Here is a 25859-nt window from a genome sequence, read left to right on the forward strand (position 1 = left end):
AGCAAAAAACAGATTAAACCCAATGCCAATTGAGGGGGGGGGAAAAATCAGAAAATAATTCTCTATCCCTTTCAATTAAAATTGGTCCAGGAGATTCATTGCTGGTACACGGAACTGCAGGTGCTGGTTTACAGAAACAGACACAAAGTGCTGGAGTAACTCAGCGGGTCAGGCAGCATCTCTGGAGGACATGGATTGGTGACATTGTGGGTCAAGACCTTTCTCCAGACGTAGCTTGGTTAGTACATGCCAATAAAACTCCCTTGTTTGGAGTTCTCCACATCATTCCACAACTCCACACAATGCCCTTCTGACGTCTTTAATGGCATTCAATATGCTTGACAATTCTCGCCTCTCCTTTGCCCCCTCATCTATGTCCATAAGGTGAGAAGGGAAAAGTTTAAAGGTGATGTGTGGCGCAGGTTTTTGCACAGAGGGAGGTGAGTGCCTGGAACGTGCTGCCAGAGGCGGTAGTGGAGGCAGATACGATAGTGGCGTTTACGAGGTTCTTGGGTTAGCATGGATATGCAGGGAATGGAGGGAGAGGAATTACGTGCAGGCAGGTAGGAGTTAATCTTGGTATCATGTACGGCATAGACAATGTAGGCTAAAGAGCCTGTTGCTATGCTGCACTGTCTGTAAACATAGAAACTTCAGACAGATAGTCACCTGAAGTTGTATAATAAGTCATCTATTTGCGATATTGCCGTAGATTTTTCCCTTCCCCTACAGCCTGGTTTTTGTACCTCTTCATATTTCTTTGTTTGATTTCCCCTCTAAGTGGCCTCGTCTCATACAGTAGCTGTCGTTCCATAATTTCTCTTTGTTCCATTGCTCCTCTCTATTTATTGCCTCTCAAACAACCCTTCGACCCGATATTCTCCACAACCTATCTGTATGATAATTCTTGCCTGACAATATCCCCCTTAGCTCTATCCATCTGTCACCTACTTTCTCAGCAAGTCACAGTGAACTTTATTTCTCCTTCTCCCAGTTCCAACGAGGGATCTTTGGTCTAAAACTTTAAACTCTATCTCTCTCTCCACAGATGCTGCCTGACCTGCTGAGTGTTGCCCAGCATTTTCTGATTTAATTCCAGGTTTCCTACATCTTCAGCTTTTTGATATTCTATTTCCGAGCTTGTCTATGAAAGAGTTAAGTTCACCATTGGAGTACCTACAGCAATCTTTATTTAGGTTGTGAAACAAGCAATATGTGAAAATAACAGAACTGAAAAACAATAGTAGAGATCCATATTATTATAGATCTTTTGCCACCATAGAGTGTATTTCCTGGAACATCATACGCTACAGTACTGTGAGAGAAGTTTAGTTTAGTTCAGTCTATTATTGTCACGTGTACCGAGGTACAGTGAAAAGCTCTTGTTGCGTGCTATCCAGTCAAAGAAAAAAAGACAACACATGATTACAATCGAGCCGCCCACAATGTACAGCTACAGGATAAAGGGTACAACATATAGAGTTTAGAGATACAGCTAGGCAACAGGCCCTTCAGCCCACCAAGACCATGTTGTCCACAATCACTAGTTCTATCCTATACAAGTGGGGCAATTTACAGTGGGTCAATTAACCTACAAGCCCGCACACCTTCGCGATGTTGGAGGAAACCGGAGCACCCGGAGAAAACACACGCAGTCACAGGGAGAACATGCAAACTCTGTACAGACAATACCCATAGTCAGGATCGAACTCAGGTCTCTGGCGCTGTAAGGCAGCAACTCTGCCACTGTGCTGCCTTTAGTTTAGTTTATTACTGTCACATGCACCGAGGTACAATGAAAAGCTTTTGTTGCCTACTATTCAGTCAAAGAAAAGGCCATACATGATTACAATCAAACCATCCACTGTGTACAGATACAGGATAAATGGCAACATATTTAGTGCAAGATAAAGTCCAATTAAAGATAGTATGATGTTCTCCAATGAGGTAGATGGGAGGTCAGGGCCCCTCTCTAGCTGGTGGAGAGACGGTTCAGTTGCCCATTACCTTTCTACCAGTTTCTGCTAAAAGGGCTGTAGTGTTTCAAATGGCTTAGTGATGACATCGGCAACTTCTAGTGGGTAATTAGGGCGAGTCAGTTGATGCTGACCTTGTCCTATATCCCTTAAATGAGTATAAATGTTATTCTTATGACTAAAGATGATTTTACTCGGCATTGGTAACATGTGCCTTGACTGAACATGGTCAAAAACTTTTTTTTCCACAAGTGCCTTTCTAACATTTTGCCATTGATCACAAGGCCAGGTGATTCAATAATCAGACCCCCCCCCCCCCTTTGATCTCGATGATCCATATTTTTCTTCATTAACGTTTCAATGTCAACCTTAATTCAGGACAACAGATTTGATTTTGGTTTCTGACTGACCACAAAATGTAAAGTGGCAGAAGAGGCGATATATTGGTGGAATTTTACCTGTAAAGATCAAAATATTACAGACCCAGAATTTTTTTGAGTAACAAAAATTCATTTTGTTTTATTGATCACTTAATTCAATGGATAACTGCAAAATGCAAACAGCAAATCCTGTGGTGTTTTCAGATACGATGCCCCTAAAAAACAAAGGGAGAGGTTGATATGAATGGTGGTGGTGCAGCTGAGGATATTTCTGCAGTGTATTTACGGCATAATGGTGGCACCGTCTAGTGTACATCTCAATGTGAAATCGCTTTTTAACCTCACCTGTTTTAAATGTAATCAAGGCAGCATATAATCATTCACTGTTCTGCCATTACACCCTGAGTGAATCAGAATGCCAAAGGTGAAATCAAATCAACACAGCAAACACTACTTGCGGCTTCAGAGACTTGCTGCCTGACAGAATTGTGTAGATTGTAAATCAAGGAAGCAGATCTTTGATCCCAGGCAATTCAGGCCTGCGTTTACACCCCATTTGTATCCCTTGTCACCTTTCCCCATCTGAACTATTAACATAACACAATTCCCATCTCCCTCATATACTTGCTTCCCCCTAAAATGCATCTGTCTAAAATTGCTCTTCCTACTCCCCATAATAGTCAGTGTCATATTCCCTCTGTTCTCTGGCTAAAAATGGGCCTTCTGAATCTTCCCTTCCATATGATGTTGCTCAGTTAATGTGTTTAGTTCAGTTTCATAGGTCAGAGGAGCAGAATGAGCCATTCGGCCCATCAAGTCTACTCCACCATTCAATCATGGCTGATCTGTCTTTCCCCCTCAAACCCATTCTCCTGCCTTCTCCCCATAATATTTAACACCTTTACTAATCAAGAACCTGTCAATCTCCACTTTGTAAATATCGATGACTTGACCTCCACTGATGTCTACGGCAATGTTTAGTTTATTTCGTTTAGTTTAGTTTAGTGTTGGTTAGTTTACGTTTTTGAGTCATCGGAGCAGAATTAGGCCATTCAGCCCATTGAGTCTACTCCACCATTCAATCATGGCTAATCTGTCTTTACCCTCTCAACCCCATTCTCCTGCCTTCTCCCCAACACCTTTACTAATCAAGAACCTGTCAATCTCCACTTTGAAAATATCGATGACTTGACCTCCACCACTGCCTGTAGCAGCTATTGATTTAGTTCAGTTTACTGATACAGCACGCAAATAAGCCCTTCGGCCCTCTGAGTCCAAGCCAGCCATCGATCACCCATTCACACTAGTTGTACTGTATGTTATCCCACTTTGGCATCCTCTCCCTAAACACTAAAAGCTATTTACAAAGCCAAATAACATACAAACCCGCACGTCTATGGATATGGAAGGAAACCGGAGCAGTCGGAGGAAACCCAGGCGGGCACAGGGAGAGCGTGCAAACTCCTCTCCATGTATCCCATTTAGATACTTATTTTGTAAGATATAGGGAACATCTTTATCTTTGCACTAAGCTATTTTACCTTTGATGAAATTGTTTTGTCAGCTATTTTGCAAGTTTGTTAAAGTCGGCATATAATTACATCTACAAATTTAGAGATTATGCTTTGTATTCTAAATTCTAAATTGTTAGGATGGTAAGGTGGCATAGCAGTAGACTTGCTGCCTTACAGCACCAGAGACCCAGGTTCGATCCTGACTATGGTTGCTGTCTGTATGGAGTTAGTACGTTCTCCCCATGACCACGTGGGTTTTGTCCGGGTGCTCCGGTTTCCTCCCACATTTAGTGGATGTGCTGGTTTGTAGGTTAATTGGCTTCTGTAAATTGTAAATTGTCCCTCGTATGTAGAAACATAGAAACATAGAAAATAGGTGCAGGAGTAGGCCATTCAGCCCTTCGAGACTGCACCGCCATTCAATATGATCATGGCTGATCATCCAACTCAGTATCCCGTACCTGTCTTCTCTCCATACCCCCTGATCCCTTTAGCCACAAGGGCCACATCTAACTCCCTCTTAAATATAGCCAATGAACTGGCCTCAACTACCTTCTGTGGCAGAGAGTTCCAGAGATTCACCACTCTCTGTGTGAAAAATGTTTTTCTCATCTCGGTCCTAAAAGATTTCCCCTCTATCCTTAAGCTGTGACCCCTTGTCCTGGACTTCCCCAACATCGGGAACAATCTTCCTGCATCTAGCCTGTCCAACCCCTTAAGAATTATGTGTTTCTATAAGATCCCCCCTCAATCTCCTAAATTCTAGCGAGTACAAGCCGAGTAGGATAGTGCTAGTGCATGGGTAGGCCAAATAGTCCATTTCCACATTGTATTGCTAAACTAAACTGAACTAAACATATACTGTGAAAAAAATTTAGTCCTAATACCAATCGTTGAATAATCCAAATGCCCAGCATTTGCAATTCTAAGTATGCAGCCTTCAGCCCCGTCTCATTGCTTGTTATCATTCAGCCAGCCAATCATTTTTTTAAACTGTTTCTCACGGATTCTGCAATCCTCGACTTAATACGTTTTGTGACCTTTAACAAGGGTCTTATGAAAATCTCGTCTCCGCTGAACATTTTGTACCAGCATTTGTCATGTGAAATCTATGCCTGGAAATTAAATTGCACAGATCTATTTCTTTCAGTGCTACACGACTGAAAGTAATAAGAATGAAACATTATAATGTCCATTTGTAATATACATGGACTCCACAGAGTCTTTCTCCCAGGGTAGGGGAATCAAGAACTAGAGAGCGTTGTTTTAAGATGAGTGAAGAAAGATTTAATGATGGACATAAAGATTTAATGAAAGGCTTAAAAAAAGACATAGCAATCTGGAGTAACTCAGCGGGTCAGGCAGAACATACAAACTCCGCACAGACAGCACCCGAGGTCAGGATCTAACCCGGGTCTCTTATGCTGTGAGGCAGCAGCTCTACCAGCCACTGTGCCGCCCTACCGTAGTTTGATTTCCCAAAATACAATACCTCGCACTTAATTTCTTGTGGTAAACGTTTCTGAATTTCATTAGGAGGCTCGTTAAAGTGGCATCAAGGGAGTTAGGCCGGTATTTGTCTGGGATCTTGTTGGAAAGGTGCCTAGAGAACAGGTCCCAGAGCACAGGCAGTTACTAGCTCCTCCCAGTGTGTTGAATGCACAAATGGGTGCCTGATACCGACTACATCTGATTCACCCATCAAGTTGTCCCTTTTCCCTCACCTAATCAAGCATAATATTTAAGTGCAAAATACCGAATGCAAATATTCTTGCAATGCACATGTGAGAAATATTGAACCTAAAACACAGACAAATGAGAATATACTTTCACTGAAGTACCCTTGACCCTGCTGCGTTTGATATGATCACAGATATTGTTAATTTTATTTCTTTATAGGTAATAAATCCAAAAAAGAAAATAAAGAAGAAAAAATATGTCCATTCAGGAACTGTGAGTATATATTGTTATTGTGATTTTCATGGGTTACGTGGGATTAATATTCTCGGCTCGGTCAGCGAGGGTTCCTTGTCTTTACCATGTCATAAGAATGTAGTGACAGGGTTGAACATAGAGCGGTAAAGCACAGGAACAGGCCCATCGGCCCACAAAGACTGTGCCGAATATTATGCCAAGACCAACTTTTATCTGCCTGCACATAATCCATATCCTTCCATTCCCTGCATATTTCCCATTCATTCCCCGAACAGTGAAAGGCTTGGAGTGGATGTGGAGAGGATGTTTCCACTAATGGGAGAGTCGAGGTCCGGAGGGCACAGCCTCAGAATAAAAGGACGTACCTTTAGAAAGGAGATGAGGAGGAATTTCTTTCATCAGAGGGTGGTGAATCTGTGGAATGCATTGCCACAGACAGCTGTGGAGGCCGACAATGTTTATTTTGAAGGCGGAGATTGACAGATTCGTGCTTTGTAAGGGGCGTCAATAGTTAGAAGGCAGCAGAATGGGGCTGAGAGTGAAAGATAGACCAGCCATGATTGAATGGCAGACATGATGGGCCAAATGACCTAATTCTCCTCCTATAATCTATGAACATCCATGTGCCTATCCGAAAGTCTATTAAATGCCACCATCTTACCTGCCTCCACCATCACCCCTGGCAGCAAATTCCAGGCACTCACCACGCTCTGCGTGATCAAAACTTGCACCACACATCCCCTTTAAACATAGAAACATAGAAACATAGAAAATAGGTGCAGGAGTAGGCCATTCGGCCCTTCGAGCCTGCACCACCATTCAATATGATCATGGCTGATCATCCAACTCAGTACCCTGTACCTGCCTTCTCTCCATACCCCCTGATCCCTTTAGCCACAAGGGCCACATCCAACTCCCTCTTAAATATAGCCAATGAACTGGCCTCAACTACCTTCTGTGGCAGAGAATTCCAGAGATTCACCACATTAAACTTTGTCCCTCTCACCTTCAAGATATGCCCTCTAGTCTTTGACAGTTTCATCCACTGTCTACCCTTTCTAAGCCTCTCATAATTCTATACACTTCTATCAGGTCTCCCCTCAACCTCAATGTTCCAGAAAAAAGTCTATCCAATCTCCCTCCCTCTAGCTACTACCTAATTCTGACATTTTTCTGGTAAACCTCCTCTGCACCCCTTCCAAAGCCTCCAGATCAGTAGGTGTGGCGGTACGCTGGCGCAGTGGTTGAGTTTTCAACGCCAGAGACCCGAGTTCGACCCCGATTACGATCCGTGCTGTCTGTACGGAGTTTGTACGCTCTCCCCTTGACCGCATAGGTTTTCTCCGAGATCTTCGGTTTTCCCCCATACTCCAAAGATGCACAGGTTTGTAGATTAATTGGCTTGGTATGAATGTAAATTGTCCCCAGTGTGTAGGATAGTGTTAATGTGCAGGGATCGCATGTCGGGCTGGACTCAGTGGTCCGAAGGGCCTGTTTCCGTGCTGTATCTCTAAACCAAATTAAACTAAACCTGTTAGTCTGAGTGTTGGGCAATACAAGGGATAGGTTGAGTGGTGTAGGGGTGCCTCTACTTATGCTTGACTGTCAAGTTATTTCCTTGAATTGGTCAAATTGCAATGTTTGAAACAATAGTTTAAAAAAAAACTGGATTGAGTGCAGGCAGAACAGATTAATTTAAATTGGCATCATGTTCGACCCAGACTTTGTGGGCCGAAGGGCCTGTCCCCATTCTTTACTGTTCTATGTTCTAAGTATGTCAGTGTGATGACTTTGAACAGACTCCCAACTCCAAGAAGTGGGAAGGATCTTGTTCCTACATTGACACAATTCCTTGCAATTAATTTGTTAGAATACCTCCAAGCTGCAGAGAAATAAACATCATTCAGTTTAAATCACACCGTATTCAAAACAGGAAAACAAGATGTCATAAAAATCTTTTCTATCTGCTATTCATAAACAACAACAAAAATATCCTCAACCGATTGAATTCTGCTTTGTCAAGAAAAGAAAGCACTTGTACATTTAAAATATGTCCTTCACTCTGAGATATTCTGTGATTTACTTTCGAGATACAGTGCGGAAACAAGCCCTTCGGTCTACCAAGTCCACGCCAACCAGTGATCATCCCACACATTAGCACTATCCTACGCACTAGGGACAACTTACAAAAGCCAATTATTCTACAAACCTGCACATGTTAGAGTGTGGGAGGAAACCGGAGCACCCAGTGAAAACCCACACAGTCTCAGGGAGAACGTGCAGACTACACACATGGACAGCACCCGTAGTCAGGATCGAACCCAGGTCTCTGGCTCTGTGAGGCTGCAGCTCTATCAGCTGTGCCACTGTCCCACACGGTCGTTGCTCTGCATTTCATATAACCTCAGCTCAATGTTTCTATGTTTTTTGTTTGCTAATATTAGCTCCATCTGACATCTTCCACAGCTGACCACGCTGCCTCTTTCCCCACAGGTTACCTTGCTGTCTTTCACAGTCGAATCTGAGCACACATTCCTTGACTATATTAAAGGCGGGTGAGTATTGTTTCAAATCGCTTCCTTGCAGTTCCATATCAATAATATCCTGCAGCTCTTGCAGCATGAGTGCGTTCTCTGACATAGAAGAATCAAACGAACAAGATAATACGCATGAGTAGCGAGGCTCAAGACTTCTTCAGCAACATAAACTGTCTTAGCAGAGATGTATCTGTCTAAGTGGGCAAGATGTTGTTTGATCATTAAAGTAACCAACATCCTTGATCAGCTTACAAGCCAGTCCGAACTCTGTCTTAAATTGGACTTGGAGAACTCATCAAATAAGAAGCTTTCACCAGAAAAAGGAATTTAAATCAATTTATATAAAATTTGAAGTTTGATTCATTTGATCTAATTATTTTAATACTTCTCAGAGTCCAGGTAGGTAACTATAATATAGTTATTTTGTAGTTACCCACCTGGCCTGACTGTAACTATAATAATGTTTGACATAATGTATAGTATACGTCATTACAATATTAAATATGAATGAAACCCTCTATAAAAATTAACATTTGACCATTTTTTTAATCTACATATTTTTTACTCAATATGATATTTGTTCTTTACTGTTATTAGTTTAGTGTAGAGATACTGCATGGAAACAGGCCCTTCAGCCCACCGAGCCTGCGCCGACCACCATCCCAATTACGTTGGTCCTTTCCTACACACTAGGGACAATTTACAGAAGTCAATTAACATACAAACCTGCACATCCTTGGGATGTGGGAGGAAACTGGAGAACCTGGAGAAAACCCATGCGGTCACAGGGACATACAAACTCCATACAGACAGCACTCATAGTCGGGATCAAACCGGGTCTCTGGCACTGTGAGGCAGCCAATTTACCCTTGCACCATTGTGCTGCCCTTCATCCGACATTCATCCTACATTCTACTAAAAACTCTTATTTGCCATCACGTAATCCATATCCCCCCATCCCTTGCATACTCATATGCCTATCCAAAACCCTCCTAAATGCCACTATCGTATCTGCCTCCACCACCACGTTCCAGGTACTCACCACCCTCTGTGTGATAACCTGCCCTGCACATCTCCTTTAAACTTTGTCCCTGCAACCTTAAAGCTATGCCCTCTTGTATTTGACATTTCCATCCCGGGTGAAAGGTTCTGACTGCCGACCCTTCCCTGCATCATAATTTTCTGTACTTCTATCAGGTTTCTCCTCAACCTCCAATGTTGCAGAAAAAAACAATCTGTTGCATGCGTAGTGTTGCATCTCTGAAACTTTTCATTCTTGTTAGAGATTGTAAAAAGTCTGGTTAATTCTCATTCCATGAATGTCGTTTAGGAAATCCTCAGGTGCTGTCCCCATTCATGAATGTCCTGGATATATTTCTTCCTCGTGATACGTAGTGTCATATTTTGAACAAGCTATCCCACAGAAAACCTGAATATATCTATACATGCGGCAGTAATTCTACATGGCAGATGCTATAAAATGCATCACGACCAGAAATGAGGGCTTTCCTTGTTTAAGTTTAACAATTACAAGAGAGGAATTACTTACTCTGGAATTAATCATGCGGGGCTTTTTATTCATTTTTCTTATTCATATCTTTTCATGCCGTGCTAATCAAAGTACTTCTTTTTCATCTTAAGCATTGGTGTCATTTCCTGAGTAAAGGAAATGAATAACGAATTATCTTGAATTATATTAAATTATCTTGCACAAAAAATTATTCCCTTTATCATATATCTATGCACTGTGAGCGGCTTGATTGTAATCATGTATAGTCTTTCAAGTCAAGAATGAAGGGTGTTTCATTGGCATATGTCCCTAAAAGACCAAAGAAATTCTTACTTGTAGCAGCCCAACAGAAAATGTATAGTACTCTATAAACAATATAATAAATGAAAAAAAGTTCAGTTTTATACACACGTGCATGCACACACACACACATGCACGCAAGCACGCACGCACACGTGCACACACACACAACAATTATAGTGCAAAAAGACAAAATTAATGTCCCCAAATCCATGTAGTTCAGAGCTTATTTGGAGATTATAGTGTTTAAGAGCCCAATGATTATAGGCAAGAAGCTGCCCCTGAACCTGGACGTTGCAGTTTTCACGCTATTATATCTCCTTCCCGATGGCAGGAATAAAATGAGAGTGTGGCCAGGGTGGTGTGGGTCTCTGATGATGCTGGCTACCTTTTTGAGGCAGAGTCTCCTGTAGATCCCTTCGATGGTGGGGAGGTCAGTACCTGTGATGGACCGAGCAGTGTTCTTGACTTCTTACACTCTTTTTTGTTCCTGGGCGTTCGAGTTGCCGAAGCAGGCCATGCTAGAAGCAGTCAATATTCTCTTGAATGTACACGCGTAGAAGTTCATGAAAATATCCTCTGATATAGCGCTGACCTGATAGCACGCAACAAAAATGCTTTTCACTGTATCTCTGCACCGATCCTGTTGTTATGAGGAACTAACTAGAAAAAACATGATCAGCAAAAGCTTCTGGTCGAGAGATGTCGACTGCTGCTGTTGGGTATAGTGGTGAAGCAGACACTGTCTCTCAGTCTCAGAGAACAAGGTTCAAGGCTTATCTCGAGTACAGTCTGTGCGGTTTCCACGTTCCCTCCTTGATCATGTGAGTAGCCCCGGGTGCTCCAGTCTCCTCCCACAACCCAAAGGTGTGCTAGTTGTTAATGGTAGAGTCATACAGTGTGGAAACAGGCCCATTAGCCTAACTTGCCCATGCTGACCAAGATGGGCCATCCACACTACTCCCACCTGTCTTAGCTTGGTCCATATCCCTCTAAACCTATCCTATCATTAAGTATCATCATTATCATCATCACATCCATGTACCTGTCCAAACCTCTCTTAAATTTTATGATAGTACCTGCCTCAACTACCTCCTCCGACAGCTCGTTTCATATACCCACCACCCTTTGTGTAAAAACGTTACCCCTTAGGTTCCTATTCAGCTAGTTTCTGGTTGTAGAGGTTTACCAGAATACTGCCTGGAATAGAGGGTATTTTCTATAAGGAGAGGTTGGACAAACTTGGATTGGTTTCTCTGGAATGCCAGAGATTGAGGGGGAGACTTGATAGATGAATGTCGAATTACAAGAGGCATAGATTGGGTAGACAGTCAGAACTGTTTTCCCCATGGTGAAAATATCACAGGTTGGGAGGGCATAGCTTTAAGGTGAGAGGGGCAAAGTTGAAATAAGATGCGCCAAGTGAGTTTTGTACACAGGAGGTGGTGACTGTCTGGAACGTGCTGCCAAGGGTGGCGGTGGAGGACAATACGATAGTGGAGTTTTAGAGGCTTTTTGATAGGCACAAGGATATGCAGGGAATGGAGGGATATGGATCACGGGCAGGCAGAGGAGATTAGTTTAACAGCATCATGTTTGACACAGACGTTGTGGTCCAAAGGGTCTGTCCACGAGCAGTACTGTTCTTTGTTCTACGTTCTATGTTACTTGACCATTGTAAATGTCGATATGGGGCAGCACAGTGGTGCTGCGGTAGAGCTGCTACCTTACAGCGCCAGAAACCCGACCAATCCTGACAATGGGTGCTGTCTGTTTGGAGTTTGTACGTTCTCCCTGTGACCGCGTGGGTTTTCTCTGTGTGCTCCGGTTTCTTTCCACATTCCGAAGTCGTACAGACATTGTAGGATAATTGGCTTCGTAAAAAATTGTAAATTGTTCCTCGTGTGTAGGATAGTGCTAGTGTGTGGGGATCGCTGGTCTGTGTGGGGATCGCTGGTCTGTGTGGGGATCGCTGGTCTGTGTAGGGATCGCTGGTCTGTGTGGGGATCGCTGGTCTGTGTGGGGATCGCTGGTCTGTGTGGGGATCGCTGGTCTGTGTGGGGATCGCTGGTCTGTGTGGGGATCGCTGGTCTGTGTGGGCTCGATGGGCCGAAGGACATGTTTCCGCGCTGTATCTCTAAAGCCTCGTCTAAATTACACCTAATGTGATAAGATGTGATAAGAACATCATGGTGAGAGGGAACAAGTTACATGGATATTAGTGAGGGAATAATATTGATCTGATAGTTGGCAAGACACAACGGACTGAATGGCCTAATTTTTGCCATATTACAAAATATGAAATAAGCATCACTGTTGAGTTTTCAATTATTTTTGTCCCATTTCCCTCCACCTCCTAAAGTTTATCCGCTGTTCTTGCTCAGTCAACTATCAAAAATATCAGTTAAAAAGATAAAAGGTCAAGTTAATCATAAAGTGAGCTTGAGGCATCGTTGCAGAAGTATTGACCAAGATTCCATTCCACTGGGATGCAGATTACCTGTCATATTGTCATGACTTTGGCAATCAGATTGTCAATGTTTTTGAACAGAACAAATGTCATAAAGTCATAGAGATGCAAAGCATGGAAACAGGACCATCAACTTACCACACACTGTGAGAGCTGATCTTATACTGTAGATGTGCATAAGGTCTTGAGGGGAATAGATAGGGTGAATGCACAGACTTTTGCAAAATATATCTTTGGTTGCAAATAGCAAGCATGAGCTGACGTTCTGGCCACCACTTGTATTCAATTCTTTACATTTGTTTGGAATGACTTCAGGGGAGCCAAATACATGGGTGGTGAGTAACACAGACAGCTGTAAACCTGCCCGGACTCAAGAGCCCGAGCTACAGGGAGAGGTTGGGCAGGCTAGGACTTTGTTCCTGGAGCTCAGGAAGCTGATGGATGATTTTATTGAGGTGCATAAGATCAAGAGGGGAATAGATAGGGTGAATGCAGAGTCTTTTACCCCAAGTCTTTCACTCAGGGTAGGGAAATCAAGAACCAGAGGTCATAGGTTTAAAGTGCGAGAGGAAAGATTTAATAAGATTCCGAGGTGCAACTTTTCCACACAGAAGGCGGTGGGTGTATGGAACGAGCTGCCAGAGGGGGTAGTTGAGGTAGATCCAATTACAGAAGTTACAGGTACTTGTTTAGGAAAGGTTTAGAGGGATATCAGCCACCTATGAGCGAATGGGACTAGCTTAGATGGGACATATTGGTCGGCATGGACGAGTTGGGCTGAAGGGCCTGGAAACCTCTATGTCCTCCACACCTGCCAATGGGCACCCATGTTAAAAATATTAGCAATATCTATCCAACAAATGAATTCCGCATATAATATAATCCTAAGGGCGTTATTTGGACAAAGGCACTCTCGTATAAGCACCTTCAATATAATCAAACAAGCTGAACTACTTTGACTGCCATTTCTTTGAATTACCCAGTGTATAAATCACCTTGACTTCTCCAGAGAAAACATACAATAAAGTAAAAATACAAATGGCTCAGAGGCAATTTTTTTCTATATAGGATCATCATCGTGTGTCTCCCAATAATGTTTTAAAAGGCTTCATAAAAATGCAACCAATTCCCCACTGTCATTTTAAAAGCCAGCGCTGACAGGCCCAAGTGAAACACCACATTATTTCAGAAACAGCAGGCTTTACTAAAGACCTCTTGTCGAACTTGTCACAGTTGCTGTTTATTTGCCGTGCAGCTGCAACTACATTAGCTGGGCTGTAAAGACATATTCATCCACCACCAGACTCTATGTGTAGGAAGGAACTGCAGATGCTGGTTTAAGGCACAACAAGCTGGAGTAACTCAGCGGGACAGGCAGCATCTCTGGAGAGAAGGAATGGGTGATGTTTCGGGTCGATACCCTTCTTCAGACTGGTTAGGGTCCCTAACCAGTCCCTAACCAGTCTGAAGAAGGGTCTCAACCTGAAACGTCATCCATTCCTTCTCCCCAGAAATGCTGCCTGTCCCATTGAGTTACTCCAGAATTTTGTGGCTATCTTTGGTTTAAACCAGCATCTGCAGTTCCTTCCTATACTATATACTATATGTATATATATGTACACATAGACTATATGTATATATGAGTATGTATACACCCACTGAACTTTTTTTTCTCATTAATTATATTGTAAATTGTTATATGGTTATATGGTTTATATGGTTTACAGTGTACTATGTTTACATATTCTGTTGTGCGGCTGCAAGTAATAATTTCATTGTTCTATCTGGGACATATGGCAATAAAACACTCTTGACTTTGACGACTCAACTCCTGACTCTCCCCAACTACTGAAGACTGCCGTTTGCCTCAACAGCAGGCAGTTGACACGACAGCCAAGGAAGGCACACCAACGCCTTTACTTCCTCAGGGGACTGAGAACATTCAGCATGTCTCCAATGATTCAGCATGTCTCCTTCTCCAGGCGCACCATAGAAAGCATATTGGTGGGTTACAGCTTGCTTTGGGAACACCTAGTGTGTAGGATAGTGCTGGGGTGGTCGCTGGTCGGTATGGACATGGTGGGCCAAACGGCCAGTTTCCGCACTATATCTCTAATCTAAACAAAGCTAAACCTGTGTGAACCTGATATGTAGAAAGGAACTGCAGATGCTGGTTTATACCAGAACCACAAAGTGCTGGAGTAACCCAACAGGTCAGGCCGCATCTCAGGAGATAAAGGATGGGTGACGTTTTGGGTTGGGACCCTAATTACTTGAGTCTAAAGAAGGGTCTGAAGAGGGCCCTGACCCGAAACGTCACTCATCTTTTACTCCAGTGATGCTGCCTGAGCCACTGAGTTACTCCAGCACTCTGTGAAACGCCACCTATCCATGTTCTCCAGAGATGCTGCCTGAGCCACTGAGTTACTCCAGCACTCTGTGAAACGCCACCTATCCTTGTTCTCCAGAGATGCTGCCTGAGCCACTGAATTACTCCAGCACTTTGTGTCTATCTCTGTATGAACCCCATCGTGGGCATCATGACGTTAGACCAGTTGGACAACCCAGGCTACTTTGTGGAGTCTTTTATGTTGCTGGTGAGACCTTATTCTTGCCAGCAGACTGATTAATGGCAGCAGTAGTAGTGGGCTTTCAGTTGTTTCAGGAACTTGTATTGGTCACTCACAATTGTTTAGTTTAGTTTAGAGATACATGGTGGAAACAGGGCTTTGTTAGCATTCATAGCAAAAGGATTTGAGTATAGGAGCAGGGAGGTTCTACTGCAGTTGTTCAGGGTCTTGGTGAGACCACACCTGGAGTATTGTGTACAGTTTTGGTCTCCTAATCTGAGGAAAGACATTCTTGCCATAGAGGGAGTACAGAGAAGGTTCACCAGACTGATTCCTGGGATGTCAGGACTTTCATATGAAGAAAGACTGGATAGACTCGGCTTGTACTCGCTAGAATTTAGAAGATTGAGGGGGGATCTTATAGAAACTTACAAAATTCTTAAGGGGTTGGACAAGCTAGATGCAAGAAGATTGTTCCCGATGTTGGGGAAGTCCAGAACAAGGGGTCACAGTTTAAGGATAAGGGGGAAATCTTTTAGGACCGAGATGAGGAAAACATTTTTCACACAGAGAGTGGTGAATCTCTGGAATTCTCTGCCACAGAAGGTAGTTGAGGCCAGTTCATTGGCTATATTTAAGAGGGAGTTAGATGTGGCCCTTGTGGCTAAAGGGATCAGGGGGTATGGAGAGAAGGCAGGTACAGGATACTGAGTTGGATGATCAGCCATGATCATATTGAATGGCGGTGCAGGCTCGAAGGGCCGAATGGCCTATTCCTGCACCTATTTTCTATGTTTCTATGTTTGGGCCCACCGAGTCCATGCCAACCATCGATCACCCGTTCACACTTCTATGTTATCCTACTTTTGCATCCACTCCCTACACACCAGGGGACAATTTACAGTGGGCCAATTAACCGACAAATGCCTGGTGGAAACCCACAAGGTCACAGAGAGAACGTAGAAACGGCATCCATAGTCAGGATCGAACCTGGGTCTTCGGCGGTGTAAAGCAGCAACTCTGCCAGCTGCGCCACTGTGCCACCCAACAGAGGCAGTGTCTGTCTGGAGTTCTGCAGTGGGTACGGAAGAACACCCTGCCTGATTCTTTGGGCAGGGGCATTAGCCAGAGAAATAAGAGGACATTATCAATTAATGACTACTCTGCACGAGTCCATACATCAAACGTGATGCTATGTCTGTCAATGAGAATACATTTTCATTTGAAGAATCGCAGCAGGACAGAATTCCCTTTGAAGCACTCTATTGAGCAGCTGAAATACCATTTTTTTTAAAAGGATGCTTTGTGGGAGGAATGTGATCTGCGTGTGGTTGGCAAATAAATAAATCTCACAGAGTCTCGAGTACAGAGGTTTAAGGTGCGGGGGGGGGGGGGGGGACGGGGGGGGGGGAAGATTTAATAGGGACCTGAGGGGTATCTTTTTTACACAAAGGGTGGTGGATGTATGGAACCATCTGCCAGAGGAGGTAGTTGAGGCAGATACGTATAAGAGACATTTAGACAGGTACATGGATAGGACAGGTTTAGAGGGATATGGGCCAAACGCAGGCAGTTGGGACCTGTTGTCCTTGTGGGCAAGTTGGGCCGAAGGGCCTGTTTCCGTACTGTTTGTCTCTATGACTCTAATAAATATGATCTGCAATTGAATGGACTGGAATGCCAGGTGCACTGCATTATAACAGATAGGATGCAGTTTCAAATCAGACTATGAGACCCAGGAAGGAAGGAGATTAAAAAATATGATGGACACTGCCCAGGCCATCATAGATACTGACCTCCAAGGACATTGGCATTTTTCTTTTGAGGTTGTTATTCCCACATTCAAAAAACGTGTGGTTTATAAGTTGATTGGCTTCGGTAAAATTGTCCCTAGTGAGTAGGGTAGAACTAGTGTGTGGGTGAGCGCTGGTTGGCCCGGACTCGGTGGGCCAAAGGGCCTGTTCCCAAGCTGTATCTAAGCTAAAACTACTACTGGAAAATGATGTTGAATCTCCATGAAGGAAATTGTAAAGCAACGACAGTAATTGCCTTCTGGAAAGAAGGGTATAAACCTTGACACAAAGTTGCTGGAGTAACTCAGCCGGTTAGGCATCATCTCTGTAGGATATGCATAGGTGACGTTTCAGGTCGGAACCCTTCTTCAGCCTGATTGTAGTAGGAGGGAGAAAGCTGGAAGAGAGGTGGGGGTGGGACAAAGTCTAACAAGTGATAGGTGGATACAGATAAGGGGGTTTGAGTGGCAGATGGGTGGAGCATTCAATCCATCCATCTGCCAATCAACCCACCTCTAGTATAATTCTCCCTCCCCCCTCCCCCCCACCCCCGATATCAGCCTGAAGAAGGGTCCCCACCTGAAACATCACCTATGCACTAGAGATGCTGTTTGACCCACTTAGTAACCAGCACTTTGTGTCTTTTTTGTTAATCAGCATCTGCACTTCCTTGTATCTGTATATGCAGAGGGATCTTGTGAACCAAGTCCAAGTGGGTAGAGTGATAAAGAAAGCAAATGGTATGCTTGACTTCATTGGTCGTGGCATTGAGTATAAGAGTCAGGAAGTCATGATGCAGCTCTAGAAGGCTTTGGTAAGGCCACATTTGGAATATCGTGTGCAGTTCTGGTTGCCTCATTACAGGATGGATGTGGAATCTTTGGAAAGTGTGCAGAAGAGGTTTAACAGAATCAAAGGTACACAAAAATGCTGGGGAAACTCAGCGGGTGCAGCAGCATCTATGGAGCGAAGGAGATAGGCAACGTTTCGGGCCGAAACCCTTCTTCAGAACAGAATTAAGTCTGGTTTAGAGGTATTAGGGAGAGGCGTGGGGCAAGTTGTTTTTTTACACAGAGTTTGTGAGTGGCTAGAACGTGCTGCCCGGGGGTGGTGGTGGAGGTAGATACGATTGTGGCATTTAAGAGACTGTCGGATAGCGACATGGATGTGGAAGGATATGGGTTATGCGCAGGCACAAAGGAGTTGATCTTGGCATCATCCCTGTAAATTGCCCTGGTGTGTAGGGAGTGGATGCGAAAGTGGAATAACATAGAACTAGTGTGAACGGGTGATGGATGATCGGCCTGGACTCGGTGAGCACAATCTGTGTCTTTCAATTCAATCCAATCCGAGTCCCAGGGAAACTGCTGTGTCCAATGTTCATGTGAGGTTTTGAAAAATTCCCCCTCACTTGACATGGAACAGACAGCACGGCTCAGAGATGGAAGAGAATGATTCAGTACTGCAGATCAAATGAGAACTTAGACAAATTAAGCCATTTTGATGAGCTCTGGGAATACAGCGTGGAAAAACTAATTACAAGTGATTGGGTCTTAATGAGGACAATGCTGTACCACGTGGATTAATATTTGATGACTCCATTACCCATCAGACTGGAATGTCTTCTGAATATTGACTTACGATCAAGTGTGTTAGTTAGTGAATCTTAGCCAATTAATAACTTTTGTTATGATAATGGTTGGAAATTGGATGTATTATTTATACACATTGGCGTTTTTGGCATTTTCTATTCCACCCAAAGCTGAAGAGAATCATTACTGCAGGGAGTACTGAGGAGGTCTATTCAACAGATTTATTCAGATTGCTTCTGCAAGATTTAACTTGGCTCTGGTGCTTAAAGGGTTTGCTGATCGTAGAACATAGAACAGTACAACACAGGAACATGTGTTTTTTTTTACACATTTGGCCCACATGTCCATGCCGAACTTGGTGCAGACAAACTTATCAACCTGCACAGAATCCTTATCCCACCACCACCACCACCCCTGGATTACTCTCCACTTTGAAATAGTAAATATTTCTTTCAGTATTTATGCCATCATGGAATCCAATTTAAAATGTTTGTTTAAACCTGACCTGGTAAATGATTGTATTAGTCATATTATTCCCAACACATAGTTAGCCCAGATCAGCCTTAAAAGGGATTTTGAATTTTGAATCTATTGTAAGCAATCAGAGGAATAAAAAGCTGTAATCTCCTTGAACAATTCAGTGTATTGCATATGTCAATAACGAGGGTCGGGTATTATGATAATGGTTGCCCAGTCCGCTGAATAAGCTACACTAACCTGCACTATCCTGCACATTCCAATGCAGCGTTTTATCATTTATAATCATCAATTATCTGTGTGGATATTCAACAAAAAATAGAACGTAGCTTATGTGATTTACCAAGTTAGTGATGTTGACCAGAAAAGGGATGAGTTAGGTAATCCTGAGGTGTGACAGAGCTGTACAGCACGGAAACAGGCCCTTCGGCCCACCTTCTCCAGGCTGATCAAGTTGGCATATTGGTCTACTCCCATTTCCCTGCATTTGACCCATATCCTACTGAACCCTCTCTGAACCACGTGCCACACTTTTCCTCACCCTTTTTTCCAGCCTTTTCCTCTCTACTCCATCAGTCTGAAGAAGGGTCCCAAACCGGAAACATCATCTATCCATTCCCTCCACAGATGCTGCCTGGCCTCCTGAATAGCGGCAGGACTGTTTGCTCAAGATCCCAGCGGTTACGTGTCTCCAGGTCTATCTAGAGACTTAGCATTGGTGTAGCTAACCTGTACTTTGTTACAGCATGTTGGAGTAACTCAGCAGGACAGGCTGCATCTCTGCCTGCCCATTCTATCTATATGGCACCTATCTGCACATTTTCACCAGAGATGCTGCCTGACCTGCTGACTTAACCCAGCACTTTGAGTCTTTTTGTGTATTAATAAGCATCTGCAGTTTTTTTTGTTTTTCTATATTTCAAGGTGTTTTTTGAGCCAAAAATCTTGGACACATTCTAAATAATTTAGTTTCTTCATAAGAAATAGTCTTTACCTAGCAGTGTCTACAATCGATCAAAGATATATTATTTACACATATGGCAATGAAAACTAACAGAAAACCATGTTCGGAAAATGCAATTGAAATAAAATATTCTCTCTTCATTTAATCTTGCAGAACGCAGATAAATTTTACGGTGGCTATCGATTTTACAGCTTCCAATGGTAAGTCCTTTTTCACACAGAGAGTGGTGAATCTCTGGAACTCCCTGCCACAGAGGGTAGTCGAGGCCAGTTCATTGGCTATATTTAAGAGGGAGTTAGATGTGGCCCTTGTGGCTAAGGGGATCAGAGGGTATGGAGAGAAGGCAGGTACGGGATACTGAGTTGGATGATCAGCCATGATCATATTGAATGGCGGTGCAGGCTCGAAGGGCCGAATGGCCTACTCCTGCACCTAATTTCTATGTTTCTATGTTTCTATGTCCTTGATCAAATAAATCTCCTGCTACTGAGCGATTTTATTGTATTTGCATAGGTGGTCACTAATTGCAGATTTATGACTTTAATCAAATAGTTGACAAATTTTCAATTGATTATTTGGATTCTAAACCTTGTTAAATATCCTATAAAAAATATCCTATCACAACGTCCTCAAAGGAAAATTAACATTGGTTTGCTGTTTTCATATTGATTTTAGAACCAGTTGTGGCCCTCGCTTAATTTACGGCTTGCTTTGATGACATTTAGTTGTAAATATTTACAGAAGTTTAAATGAAAGAACAATGCCAATATTTTAAATCAGACAGAGTTAAAGGAAACTAAATTTCTTGTTTCTGTAGTTGTTTTACAGAAAGAAATATTACGAGCATTTATAAAACCTTGCTCAAAACTAATGTCTGACAATAACACTACTTGGCAATGCTAATCAATTGCCTCTAGTACTGTTATGCTTTTGTTTTGCAATGCTACTGCATCACCTTTTCAAAGGCACTGTTTAGTTCTGATAGATAGGGGTAAAGTGTGAATGGAACTGTGCAGGTCAGGTTTTTTACACATGGGTGGTGAGTGCCTGGAATGAAATACACCTGGATGTCCACAAAATGGTTAATAATATCCTATCGCTAAAGTAAGTGTCTTATTATTTTTCATTGCTTCATCAGGAAACCCATCTCAGTCCACATCCCTGCATTACATGAACCCTTACCAGATGAATGCTTATGCAATGGCTTTGAAGGCAGTGGGTGAAATCATTCAGGACTACGACAGTGACAAGATGTTCCCAGCATTGGGCTTTGGTGCTAAACTACCACCCGATGGAAGAGTTGCACATGAGTTTGCTTTGGTAAAATAATATTCTTTGTGCATGCTGGTGTTGTTGAAGGGTTTCAGTGTTATTTTGCATTTTCAATATTGTATAGAATCATAGTCATACTGTGTAGAAACAGGCCCTTCAGCGCAACTTGCCCACACCCACCAACATGCCCCATCTACACTAGACTTACCTGCCTGCATTTGGCCCACATCCCTCTTAACCTATCCTATCCATGTACCTGTTTAATTGTTTCTGAAATGTTGGGATAGTTCCAGCCTCAACTCAAGTAATTTGTTCCATGCAAGGTACACAAAAATGCTGGAGAAACTCAGCGGGTGCAGCAGCATCTATGGAGCGAAGGAAATAGGCAACGTTTCTATACAGAGTTTGTACATTCTCCCTGTGACTGCGTAGGCTTTCTCCGGGTGCTCCGGATTCCTCCTTCACTCCAAAGACATACTGGTTTGTAGGTAAATTGGCTTTGGTATAATTGTAAATTGTCCATAGAGTATAGGGTAGTATTAGTGTACGGGGTGATCTCTGGTCGGCTTGGACTCGGTGGGCCGAATGGGCCTGTTTCTGCGCTGTATCTCTAGTCTAATCCTCATTATTTTGAAGCACATGTAGTTCTTTCTGCCTAATATTTACCCCTGAAGCAATGTGTTCATTATCTGCAGGAGCTAGTAGTGCAGCAATTGAATGCTGTGTTTCCTACATTGGAAACAACATTTCAAAATCATTGAACTCAATGTAGAAAGATATGAGCAAAATTTTCATGTTGATTCCTTCAAGCCTTTCAGTGGTTTCATGGGAGTTGCAAAGCCTGTGGAAGGTGCTGTTCAACAATATTCTTTCCATTCTGAATCCATGTGCTGCCGTTCCCTGTGGGAGGAATCGACAATGGAAATGCATTGTAACTACTTTGTCACATTGCTTATTTCTTAGCTGCAAGTTTAAGATTAACACCAGGAGAGGCCTGAGAGGAAATTACATTTGCACTTTCTCAGCTGGGAAATACAAAGAAATAAATCCAATTAAGAGCAAGAGAGAAAATGCACATTTCCCCACACTTTGGAAACAAATCAGTTCCCAAAAGTGCGTCTTGCATCTTACATTATCCTGAAGGGAAATGCTATTGATAATTGTCTGAAAATTGCATAGCAAACTTTTATTTTTGCATATTTAGCACAGGAGATTCAGAATCTAATATTATGTTCCTAATAGCAGCTGATTTGACTATTGCATTTCATATGAGCAGTCTCGTCTTTGATATGCCGAGACAGAGATTCGAGTATTAAGTCTTTTGGTAGTTTGGCATAACAGAGATCCTCACCGGCTAAGTCATAGCTCCACTGGTACGATCCGATACCATATGATACGATACTATATAACTTTATTTATCCCAGGAGGGAAATTGATCTGCCAACAGTCATAAAACACAAAATACATGAAACATGAAATTAAAGTGATGAGTGGAAAGGATTGGGGATGTGCAAAGATTGTGGGGGGGGGGGGGGGGGGGGGGGGGGGGGGGAGTCAGTCTATGCCACGACAGAAGGGAGTTGGGGAGGTGTTGTGCAGTTTGATAGCCGCAGGGAAGAAGGATGTCATTTGTCATTCTGTGCTGCATCTTGGTGGAACCAGTCTGTTGCTGAAGGTACTCCTCAGGTTGACCAGTGTGTCATGGAGGGGGTGAGCTGTATTGTCCAGGATGCTCCACAATTTCAGGAGCAACCTCCCCTCCAAGACCACCTCCCATGAACCCAACTCCACCCCCAAGACAGAGCCAGCCTTCCTGATGAGTCTATTAATTGTGATCAGGGGCGGAAAACCCGGGGGATGGGGGGGGGGGTGCAGAGTGGACACGTCCCCCTCATGTTTTGAGAGGTGGGGGACATCCCCCCCCAAATTTTTGTAATCCCGATTTTAAATTCTCCGTTTTTAGCACTGGATTGAGCCTCTGAAGCCTTGCGTGTGTGTGTGAGTATGAGTGTAAGTGTGCGCATGCGCGCGTGGCCGTCAAAAAATTGTGTCCCCTCCATGTTTTGATAGCGAGTTCCGCTCTTGATTGTGATGATGTTTCCTGATGAGTTAATGGTGAGGTTCAGTGTGATTTTACTTGAGACCATTTCTATTTCAAACACATTGCTAATCGCCGAGCTGAAGGAACTGAGAGAGAGGTTTCACAGCTGGGATCAGCCTTGCTCCTGGATTCATTTCGTTATGTCATAGTCATAGAGTGATACAGCATGGAAACAGGCCTTTCAGCCCAACATGCCCTCATCGACCAGTATGTCCCATCTACACTAGTCTCACCTGCCTGTGTTTGGCCCATATCTATTCATCCACTATCCATGTACCTGTCTAAATGCTTCTTAATGCCAGAAAGAGTAGAGAGACACAAGGATCTTGAGCAAAGCACAAAAGTGTTAGAGGAACTCAGCAGGTTAGGCAGCATCTGTGGAGGGAATGGATAGATAATGTTTTGGGACGGGACCCTTCTTCAGGCTGGAGACATTCTGAAGAAGAATCACAACTGAAAACGTCACCTGTCCATTCCTTCCTCAGATGCTGCCTGACCTTCTGAGTTCCTCCACCACTTTGTATTTTGGCAGATAGAATCATCCCATGGAGCAGCGACTGTGAACCCAGTAATGTTAAAGTGTTGTTCTGGGACCTCTCCATTGACAGATAGGGTTATAGACTCATACAGTACGGAATCAGACCCTGCGGCCCAACCTGCCCACGCCGACCAATATGTCCCATCTACACGAGACCCATCTGACCGTGCTTGGCCCATATCCCTCTAAACCTATCCTATCCATGTACCTGTCCAAATGTTTTTGAATGTTATGATCGTACCTGCCTCAACTACGTCCTCTGACAGCTCGTTCCATACACCAACCACCCCTGGCAGTAAAAAAGTTGCCGCTCAGTTTCCTATAAAATCTCCCCCCCCCCACCCCCCACCCCCCACCCGCCCCTTAAATTTATGTCCTCTGGTTCTCAAATCCCCCACTCTGGGTAAAAGACTGTGCATTTACCATAATTATTTCTCTCATGGTCTTATACATCTCTAAGATCACCCCTCTTTCTCCTGTGCTCTAAGGAATAAAGTCCTGGCCTGCTCAATCTCTTCCTGTAGCTCAGGCAACATCCTCATACGAATGCACATTCCATTGCAGATGCTAAGGCCACACGCAAACTGAGGAACAGCACCTGATATTCTGCTTGGGTAGCTTTCAATCCAACGGTATGAACATTGAATTCTCTAATTTTACATAACTGCCAAACCCTCCCCCCCCCCCCCCACCCTTTCCCTCCCCACCCCTTCCTTTGTGCCCCACTTGGACACACCAATATTCCCCTGCCCTTTGACCTACATTCATTCCTCTAGCTTCACAATTTGCAACTCTTTAACCCTTTAGTCTCAAACCTCTTTTTCTATCTCTAGCCTTTGTCCAATCATCTGCCTCTCAAAAAATGTTCTCACCTCTATCATTTTCCAGGCTTTGTCCTGCCTCTCCTCTCTCCGAGCTTTCTACTCCCACCCCCTTCAATGGAACCAAATACATGGGAAGTGAGCAAAACAGACAGCTGTAAACCTGCTGGGTGTCAAGGCCTAGGCTACAGGGAGAGGTTGGGCAGGGGTGACCTTATAGAGGTGTACAAAATCATGAGGGCAATAGATAGGGTGAATGCAGATTATTTTACCCAGGATAGGGAAATCAAGAACCAGAGGAGATAGGTTTAAGGTGAGGAGGGATAGATTTAATAGGAACCTGAGTGGAAACGTTTCACACAGAGTTAGGGTGGTGGGTATCTGGAACGTATTGCCAGAGGAGGTAGTTGAGGTATATACAATAACAATATCTAAAATACACTTGGACAGGTACTTGGATAGAAAGGCTTTGGAGGGTTATGGGCCAAACATGGGCTAAATGGCTGAGATGGGGCATCTTGATCAAAGTGGGCCGAAGGGCCTGTTTCCATGCTGTATGACACCATCTGTTTAGCTTCCTGATGCCCTTTGAATTGAAAATATAGAGCGAGGACAAAGTGTTTTCATTTTCTCTTGATTGCGTTTTAAATAGCCAGTGTACACCTGCACAATAAGGAGCCTTTTCCCAACAGATTTCTCAGAGTTTCCCATCAAAAGCATGGGAAGAATTCATTCGCGTAATTGTTTAATATTGTGCCATTGCATATATAGCAGATTGATTCCATGATATAAATCTCCTAATGAAGCTTTTTTTAAAGTGGTAATTGTGTGTGTGCAGGGCACACTTTGTAGAGAACCGGGGCTTGTTATCTTATGATGCAAATTAAATGTGACACGGATGCATTTTACAGCATTAAAATCAGCTTCATAGCAAAAAGCCAATCAAACACAGTGACGCAGCCTTGCCAAGTTTCAATACAAATTTGCCATTCACTGTTTTATTTTGCATCTGATAATGCTCAGTGGCCTTTTAGTGATGGTACTGAAGACTATTATTACACACTAATGAAATAGAGAGGAGGCTGAAACAGCCTCAGGCTGTGTAGTGG

General features: G+C 43.3%; 1 protein-coding gene across 2 annotated transcripts in view; it reads left to right on the forward strand.

The window, feature by feature from the left end:
* LOC116986828 (copine-8-like) overlaps nucleotides 1-25859 on the forward strand; it is a 300796-nt gene that overhangs the window by 228065 nt on the left and 46872 nt on the right. For both annotated transcript variants that reach the window (XM_033042550.1, XM_033042551.1), the window contains 4 exons: nucleotides 5770-5823; nucleotides 8299-8360; nucleotides 20172-20218; nucleotides 21157-21338. In XM_033042550.1, the coding sequence (XP_032898441.1) occupies nucleotides 5770-5823; nucleotides 8299-8360; nucleotides 20172-20218; nucleotides 21157-21338 (345 nt within the window). The remainder of the gene's footprint in view (nucleotides 1-5769; nucleotides 5824-8298; nucleotides 8361-20171; nucleotides 20219-21156; nucleotides 21339-25859) is intronic.

The sequence above is a fragment of the Amblyraja radiata genome, chromosome 24 (genome assembly GCF_010909765.2).
Source record: "Amblyraja radiata isolate CabotCenter1 chromosome 24, sAmbRad1.1.pri, whole genome shotgun sequence".
NCBI lineage: Eukaryota > Metazoa > Chordata > Chondrichthyes > Rajiformes > Rajidae > Amblyraja > Amblyraja radiata.